Consider the following 8952-nt stretch of genomic DNA (forward strand, 5'->3'; position numbering starts at 1 on the left):
TGAAATGGCATTCTTCCTCTAATTTAATATAGTGATTTACTGATTTATACTCATGCCGAGCTTCTCTCGAAGAGAGAGAACAGTGCGGCGAGCAAGCACGCATGACGCGTCGCGGCACCATTTGCCATTTTCCTCCTCTAGGTAGTAGTAGTGCAGGCATGACGCGGCGCCATTTCCGCCTTAGTTGAGGTAGAATATTATACACAGATGTCGCGGTAGAGTAAATACAACTTTGCTAACCGGCACGATTTGACGCAATAACCTGTTGGAAATCTGAACTGACAATAAGCCCCACCGGCAACAAAACTGATAGGAGAGACGACACAACACATAAAAGCAGGTTGCCTTTGCCTAGATATCCCCCAGAACCAGAGACGTTGCAAGTCCCGTTACTCCATGTGACAAAACAGCAGCACTGCATCACACACAGCATAATCGGTTGTGACTATGATTTTTTTTAATTACGTATACCAGCTCTATGTATTGGCCTCATAGCTGATTCATCAATCGTCCTGTTCACTTGTCTTATGAGTCATACTATTTCAGCGAACGAACAATATTTTTTTCTCGCAACAAATCAGCGAACAATACTTTCAACCATATCTTTTTAGCAAGGCGAACAGGCCAAAGACCTGAAAGCAGACACAAGGGCAAGCGTGCATCTTGTATGTAATCGAACTGTTCAACAAGCATAGGTACAACCGTACAGGTACAATACAAGGTGCAGAGCATCTGGATCTCAACGTCGCACGCTCCTCACTTGGCCGCCTTCCCCAGCGCCGCCTCGAGCCGCTTGCAGTCGACGATGTAGGCGAACCCGTAGGCCATGTTGGCGAGCGTGGCTTCCTGCAACTCCTGGGTGGCCGTGGCCGTGGCGTCGGCGGAGAAGAACACGCGGAACCCCCTCACGAAGGCGTCCCGCGCGGTAGTCTCGCAGCACAGGTTGGTCATGACGCCCGCCACGATCACCTCCTCGGCGCCCGCCCGCCGCAGCGTCTCCTCCAGCCCCGTGCCCGCGAAGGCGCTGTACGTGCTCTTCTCCACCACGAGGTCCCCCGGGGCCCTGCCGGCCCCCGGGAGCAGCTCGGCCGCGGGCGTGCCGGCGTCGATGCGGTCGCCGGGCCACCACTCGCCGAGCGGGGGTGCGCGGCGCGGGGCCGCGTCGACGTGGCGGGTGTACACGACGGGCACGCCCGCGGCGCGGCACAGCGCGACGGTGGACGCGATGGCCGGCATGATCGGGGCCGCCAGCGACGCGAAGTGGCCCTGCACGTCGATCACGAGGAGCGCGGCCGCGCGGGGGTCCGGGTCTCGGCGGCGCGTCTCGTACTTGGTGTACGTGGTGGCGGGAGGGGGAGGCGGCATGGTGATTGAACGGCGGGCGGTGGCGCTACGTGCGCGGATCGGATGAGGCCGAAGGCCAACTGGCAAGTGCGTAGAGCAGAGTGCAGAGAGGGAACTGGCTGTCTGGCTCCACGCAGACTAACACTCGGGAATCGATATCAGCTGGCTTCAATAGTGGGCTAATGTGTCACCCAGACAGAGCCCATGGCCCAATGCGAGTTAGAGGACCCGTCCTCATCTCTACACGGGAGTAGGTAACATGAACGCAATCAGAGAGAAGGGAGCAAATCTTCCTCCGGAAATCCCCTTTGTCCGATTATCCCTATAATATAATTGCTCACTCCGTCCGGATTGATCTCACTGGTGGCCATGACAGGACCAGGAGATAGATCTCGACGGAAACGGGAGAGGTTGGGTGCGTGTTGATTGGAGCTACGGTGGTAGGTGACGAAACCAGATAGATGGCTTCGGAGACATCCAGGCGCGACACCCAAGCTATGCAGTAGCCGCGGTATGAGATGAGATGCCCCGTTCATCTGCTCATGAATATATTTCTGCCACGTTTACTCATGCTATGGCCCTGTTCGGCTTACTCTTTGGTTTTTTTTTTTAGCCAGAACAATATTTTTCTCTCACAACAATTCAGCTGAAATAGTGTTTTTCAGCCAGTTTCAGCGAAGTTTCGTACCAGCGAACGGGGCTTATATCTTATATCGAACATTTTTCATGCTCAGTAAGCTTTGGCCATGATTCATGTACTTACCCAAAATACCACAATAATTTCAAACTCATATCTCATACTGGATTTGAATATTTTTAATCTTTTATGAAAATCAGTCGTCTAAGGCCACTACAAGAACCATTGTGAAAGGATTCAATTTCCTTTTTTTTAGCTTAAGCATTCAATCTCCTTACAGCTCCTCCAGCACTAGCCGCAACGGATCTACGCCACTCGCACGAGATTGGGAACCTAAGAAGAAACAGTACGGTATAAGAGCATCTTCAATAGTTTAAAAGAAAAGTATATTAATAAACTTTTTAAGTTGCTAAAAAATCAGAGAGCATATATGTTGGTTTTCTCCAACCATTTATAATATATAGCTTCTAATAAAAAAAATAAAAATCATTCTCACGTGAAGGTTTCTTAGCGATAGCTCGATTTTGTTCACGCATAAATCTCGCCTGCCGCCGCCACCTGCCACCCCTCAGTCACGCCCTAGCCGGGCACAGTCAGCCTGCAACCGGCCATGGCCAGCCGCCGCCAGATGGGGATAGGTAGACTAGCTGCAGCCAAGCCATGGCTAGGGACGGCTAGAGGCCTCCAGGCATAGTTAGGGCATTGCTAGGAAGACGCTAGGGCAAAGAGGTGGGCGATAGTCGACCAATTTTACCTCTTTCCTAGGATGGTGGAGGAAGTAAACAACTTCTATAAATGATCGTAGTTTTTTTTTTTGAAAATTACACACTACAACGCAGACGTCCAGAACACGCACGCACACTCACCCATATGAATACACGTACGCAAACCCTATTCCTATAAGCACCTCCGAATGACCAAGCCGACAGATATCGAGATTCACGAAATCCTGATGCATAGAAGGGGCAACGGCAAATATATGGAGGAACTTCTTTCTTTAGCATTAGAAGTAAAAGAAAAAACAGGAGAAGTTGCCAACGCGGATTGGAAGTCACTCCCATGATGTATCTTTCTGTGTGTGTCGATCGATTTTCTCAAGTGTGAAAAAAATTCTCGAGATTGAAGAAGTGTGGAAAGATTGGGAGTAACTTGTATTATATATAAACCCAAATTGTAACCCTACAATCTACTTACATACTACCTTCGTTTTCTTTTATAAGGTGCCCAAGTATATCTATATTTATACCTAATAATAAAGAGGCAAATTTTCTAGACATTTTTTTTGTCTATCCATTTTTTGTCCATCTCCTTCTAACTACCGAACAATGGAGATTTCTTCCGTCCGGACTTCTATATATAACCTGTGCTCATACGAGTTAGAATAGCTCTGCGATACGGAGTCTAGTTCCAAAATGTATTCGGTCGTGTATGTGACCTGGATATAGATATGCCTGGATTGGACACCTGATAGCTACGAACCATATTCCAAATATAGGTCCCTTTGATTTTGAGTAAGCTAAATAGAAATCCTAATTCAAATATAAATAAAAATAGAAAAAATAGTAGTAGTATAAATTTTATTATGGTATTAAATCACAAAGAGTTCTGGTCCTTTTCTATTTATTTATCCTATATGTGTTATGGAGAGTCCGTTTTGTACTTCCATGACCGTTGGTCATTTTTTTGTCCTGACTCATTTAGTTTCTTTTCTTCTCTGTGTTAGTTTTGTTTTCTTTATTGGACATTTTTCTTTTTATTCTCAAGTTGGCTCCGGCACATTAGCCATGTCCGTTTCTTTCATTGCGCTTTCACTTTTAACATTTATATATTTTCTATTCATCACGTTCCAATAAATAAATATGGAAAACAAAGAATAAAGAAAGACCTTTGAACCTTTATTTTTTCCTAAAAAATAAAAGTTTTCTTCGTCAAGTTATTGATGCAGTTTTGATTAAGAACAAAACTTATCTTATAAGAACTTAGTTGAACTGATGATCCAATTAGTCGAATGCGAACTAATATCTTGAGGTGTTTGAGTTTCCTTTTCTTTATTGGTCGTTTTTCCTTTTTTCTCGAGTCGGCTCCGGCACATTGGCCATGTCCATTTCTTTCGTTGCACTTTCACTTTTAACCTTTATATCTTTTCTATTCATCATGTTCCAATAAATAAATATGGAAAACAAAGAATAAAGAAAGGCTTTTGAACCTTTATTTTTTCCTAAAAACTAAAAGTTTTCATCGTCAAGTTATTGATTCAGTTTTGATTTAGAACAAAACTTATCTTATAAGAACTTGGTTGAACTGATGGTCTAACTAATCAAATGCGAACTAATATCTTGAGGTGTTTGTGGTTAGTTCGGTCTAAATAAATTTGTCTCGACTATATGCATGCATCAGTGTAACACCTGTCGAGTCCCGCAACATGGAAATTAGAGAGAGGTCACCTGTCATAATTGTCGGTGAGCAGACCAGTACATGACATATCGACAACTAACTTCTTGTCGACTTGAACTAAAGAACCTCAATGAAAGTCACGAAACTTGATATTTAATTGTAACAAAGCATACATAGTATAAAATTGAAGTTATGATATATTTATAGCTTCTAAACTTATAAAGGGATAGACACACACATAATTTATGTTATCGTTTTCCATTACAATTTGATAACTTATTTTCTCCCGTTGCAACGCACGGGTATATTTGCTAGTCAAGGTTCAAACTCCAAAATCTTTGATCAATAATTTAACTAATAATTTTTAATTATTATAACACAAACTTGATATGGTTAGATTTGTAATTAAATCTACTATCCAGATATCATAAGTTTATAAATGTAAATAAAATAAATATATGGTCAAAGTGTAATTTTGAAGACCATGCCATTTGAGTTTTGCCTTATAAAAGAGAGCCGAGAGAGTATTATATAAAAGATGACAAAAATACTCCCTGAAGTTTACTGGAAATTAGCCACTATTGCCATCACCTACCCAAACAGGTAAAAGCAGTTTTATATATTAATAACATTCAAAGGCAGAAATCCAGCCCCACAATTTAGGATCCAAAAAGCTCCCATCAACCATGATCTAACAACAAAATTCATAAGCTTGAAGAAGTCACCACGCCACAGGTGTCTCGATGCCACCGGAAAAATAATGCCATAAAATTCTAAAATAAATTCAAAAAATATAAATACCCGTATCAAATTGAGAACTTAAACTTAGATGACAATGTTTTACTAAAAAAATGAACCAGCTGCTCATATCGTTTTACGATGTAGCTGTAATCTGAGTGGATCCAAATAGAGCACATTAATTTATGGAGACCTATCGGTTTTCCTAGCGTCTCTATCATGGATTGAGAGGCGTATCGTGCTCTCCTTCCTCCAAGGCCTTGTTTAGATTGCAATTTTTTTTTTTTGTAATCTGGACACTGTAGCACATTTCGTTTGTATTTAATAAACTTTGTCTGATCATGGACTAACTAGGCTTAAAAGATTCGTCTCGTGATTTACAACCAAACTGTACAATTAGTTATTTTTTTACCTACATTTAATGCTTCATGCATGCGTCTAAAAATTGATGTGATGGAGAGAGTGAAAAAACTTGATTTTTGAGGCAATCTAAACAAGGCCCAGATAGTTGGGTGATGACCGGTGATGGTTGTACTTACTGATTTGATGATGACGTGATGGAGGCTCCTGGGCAACTCCGCTTCGACTTAGGCGCTTCCGGTGCGTAAAGTTTCAGGGCGTGACACAAGGGTGTCGTATTAAGTATTTGGATACTAATAAAAAAAATAAATTACAGAATCTGTCAGTAAACCGCGAGACGAATTTATTAAACCTAATTAATCCGTCATTAACGTATATGTTACTGTAGCACTTTATTGTCAAATTATAAATTAATTAGGTTTAAAAGATTTATGTCGCAAAGTAGTCGCAATATGTATAATTAGTTATTTTTACTATGGATGATGAGGCGGCACCCTCGCTCCCTTTCTTTATTTCATTTCATTTTCTCTTTTTATTTTATGATGAATGATGAGGCGACCACCTCGATTATGATATGCTGAGAAGCAGAGTACAGAACTACAGATTTTTTTTTTTTAAGGAACTCTGGCATGTTCGGCTGGTGTTAAAGTCGGCTGACAGCCGACTAAAACTAATTTATTGTAAGAAAAAAATTATAGCTAATAAACCGGCTGATAAGTTCAAACGAAGGGGGCCATGCCGACGGCCCCGCACATACCAGCCTTGTCGCGCTCCATTCTCGGTTCTCACCATCGCGCAGGCTCCTCTCGGCTCTTTGGCCACTGTCGGCGCGAAGTGTGCGTGATGGAGAAGGGGTTCGTGGAGGTGGACATGAACGCCGGAGACGAGCCGGCTGCTTTCCCCACCGTAAGAGCCACCGTCGTGCAGGCCTCCAGCGTCTTCTTCGACACCCCGGCCACGATCGGTACGTGCCAATTCGGTGCTTCTCAATGAGCTTTGCGTGCGCGTCTGTGGCTCTGTACCAGTAAGGTTGCTTGGCCTAATTTCTTCTTCGTTTGGACCTAGAAAGAGGATTTGATATCTGAAGAGAGCCAGGCTACAACTACTGCTACTTAACCTGTTTTTATCTTCAGAGAAAGCGAAGAACCTGATAGCAGAGGCTGCCGAGCAGGGCGCGCAGCTGGTGGTGTTCCCGGAAGTCTTCGTCGGCGGTTTCCCCCGTGGCAGCGACTTCGGAGTCACCATCGGCGGCCCCCCGCAGGCAAAAGGGAGGAGGGGGAAGGACCTCTTCTGCAAGTACTACGCCTCCGCCATCGACGTCCCCGGTAAGCTCTGATCCGTAGACACGAGTACCGTTTACATCCGAACATGAGAATCCGTGACAACGACGCAGGTCCCGAGGCGAACCTCCTGGCCTCGTTCGCCGCCAAGTACAAGGTGTACCTGGTGATGGGCGCGGTGGAGCGGCACGGGCGCACGCTGTACAACACGGTGCTCTTCTTCAGTCCGGCGGGGGAGCTGCTCGGGAAGCACCGGAAGCTGGTGCCCACGGCGCTGGAGCGCGTGCTCTGGGGGTGCGGGGACGGCTCCACGCTCTCGGTCTACGACACCCCGATCGGCCGCGTCGGCGCGCTCGTGTGCTGGGAGAGCAAGATGCCGCTGGCCCGGGCCGCGCTCTACGGCAAGGGCCTGGAGATCTACTGCGCGCCCACCGCCGACGACTCCGACCTCTGGCAGGCGTCCGCGAGGCACGTCGCGCACGAGGGCGGGTGCTTCCTCCTGTCCGCCAACCAGTTCTGCCGCAGGAAGGACTACCCGCCCCCGCCCGAGTACGCCTTCACCGGGTTCGACGAGGAGCCCGCGCCGGACGACGTCCTCTGCCGCGGCGGCAGCGTCATCGTCTCGCCGTCCGGGGCCGTCCTCGCAGGACCAAAGTACGACGGCGAGGGACTCCTCACGGCCGATCTAGGTGCGTAGTACTACTGAGGATCGAGAACCAACTCATCTGGCTGTTCATCACGGCACGTCTTTGTGCGCTGACACGTTCGCGGTGTGCCGTGTGCAGATTTCAGTGAAATCGTTCGGGCCAAGTTCGACTTCGACGTCGTGGGGCACTCCTCGCGCCCTGAGGTGTTGACCTTGGTCGTCAAGGACCAGGCGCAGCTCCCTGTGATTTACAATTCTGCCTCTCAAAATTAAAGGCTTCATCATAAAAGTTAAAATTTTATTGTGAACTTAAGGTTGTAGATTACATTGTTAAATACAATTCGTATATGTTATCTTCATTCATGTGTGACTATATAAAAAAAAACTTATAATATTTTAACTGTGTGCTACATAAGAGTGTAAATAAAGTGCCTCGACTTATCCACTAGTTAGTGCAACATATTTTAGAAAAATCATAATTATTTCATATAACCTCATATAGGGATAACATTTATATAAATATTGTGGGCACCTAAAAGATCTGCAATTTTGTAGTTTACAATATTTCCGTTTAAAACCATATTTTGTAGTTGACAATATTTTCGCTTAAAGCCATATCATACCAAAATAATCAATTTAGCGTTCAGATCTACAAATAGATATATGAACATATGTATCTTTCATATAATTTTATCTTTATCTGAATTCATTTAGAAAAGTTATGATTTTTTAAGATGAGTTGACAGAGAAAAGAAAACACCGCCAATTCAACTAGCGGTAAGTGCTTCCTTCCGGTTCAATCGGCGGCAGTAATACAGTTTTGCAAAAGTTTGGTTTGGATAAGTTTTTTTTTTAAAACGAGATTTAAAAATAAATATTAAAGGCCATCTGTAGGGATAATGTGCTTGGCTGATGATCCTCTCTTACAGTACTACGTTAAGAGGGTGTTTGGTTGCCCCTCCTAAATTTTAGTCGCTGTCTCATCGGATGTTTGGACACATGCATGGAGTATTAAATATAGACTAATTACGAAACTAATTATATAGTTTACGACTAATTTGCGAGACGAATCTTTTGAGCCTAATTAGTCCATGATTTGACAACGTTTAGCTACAGTAAACATATGCTAATGATGGGTTAATTAGGCTTAAAAAATTGACCTCGTGGAATACTGACGGATTATGTAATTTATTTTTTATTAGTATCCGAACACCCCATGCAATATTCTCCCGACATATCTCCTAAATTTTAGTAGCCGGATCAAACACCCCCTAAAATGGGCTTGCTTGAAAGGCAGCAGGTAGAAAGTCAGCATCTTGAATTATCATGGGCCAACATGTGTGGCGCTTAGATGATTAGATCCTCCATGCTGTTGGCGGAGCTAGAGATTTATAGAGGGGTGCGGCCGTACAGGCTAGCGACAAAGCAATAATGTAACTTAACAGCACCATAACCAAAATTTTAGCATGAATAATTTAAAACAAGCAATAATGGTGTGCATCAACCATAAAGAAGCGGTAATAGTGCATTAGTGCATACCGTTCACCAAAATA

At 44.3% G+C, this 8952-nt stretch overlaps 2 protein-coding genes across 2 annotated transcripts; one reads left to right on the forward strand and one right to left on the reverse strand.

The window, feature by feature from the left end:
- Window positions 1-641: 641 nt before the first annotated feature.
- LOC136497886 (nicotinamidase 2-like) lies at window positions 642-1529 on the reverse strand. Its single transcript, XM_066493767.1, has one exon. The coding sequence runs from the start codon at window positions 1363-1365 to the stop codon at window positions 757-759; it is 609 nt and encodes a 202-aa protein (XP_066349864.1). The 5' UTR covers window positions 1366-1529; the 3' UTR covers window positions 642-756.
- Window positions 1530-6210: 4681 nt separating this feature from the next.
- Window positions 6211-7719, forward strand: LOC136496676 (bifunctional nitrilase/nitrile hydratase NIT4-like). The gene is made up of 4 exons (XM_066492410.1): window positions 6211-6437; window positions 6607-6798; window positions 6867-7442; window positions 7539-7719. The coding sequence occupies exons 1-4, from the start codon at window positions 6317-6319 to the stop codon at window positions 7670-7672; spliced, it is 1023 nt and encodes a 340-aa protein (XP_066348507.1). The 5' UTR covers window positions 6211-6316; the 3' UTR covers window positions 7673-7719.
- Window positions 7720-8952: the final 1233 nt, after the last annotated feature.

Source organism: Miscanthus floridulus, chromosome 12 (genome assembly GCF_019320115.1).
Source record: "Miscanthus floridulus cultivar M001 chromosome 12, ASM1932011v1, whole genome shotgun sequence".
NCBI lineage: Eukaryota > Viridiplantae > Streptophyta > Magnoliopsida > Poales > Poaceae > Miscanthus > Miscanthus floridulus.

Coding starts and splice junctions, on each gene's coding strand:
- LOC136497886 (XM_066493767.1), bottom strand. CDS start 1,365: ATGCCGCCTCCCCCTCCCGCCACCACGTACACCAAGTACGAGACGCGC.
- LOC136496676 (XM_066492410.1), top strand. CDS start 6,317: ATGGAGAAGGGGTTCGTGGAGGTGGACATGAACGCCGGAGACGAGCCG. Junction 6,438..6,606: donor CGACACCCCGGCCACGATCG/GTACGTGCCAAT, acceptor TTTTATCTTCAG/AGAAAGCGAAGAACCTGATA. Junction 6,799..6,866: donor CTCCGCCATCGACGTCCCCG/GTAAGCTCTGAT, acceptor ACAACGACGCAG/GTCCCGAGGCGAACCTCCTG.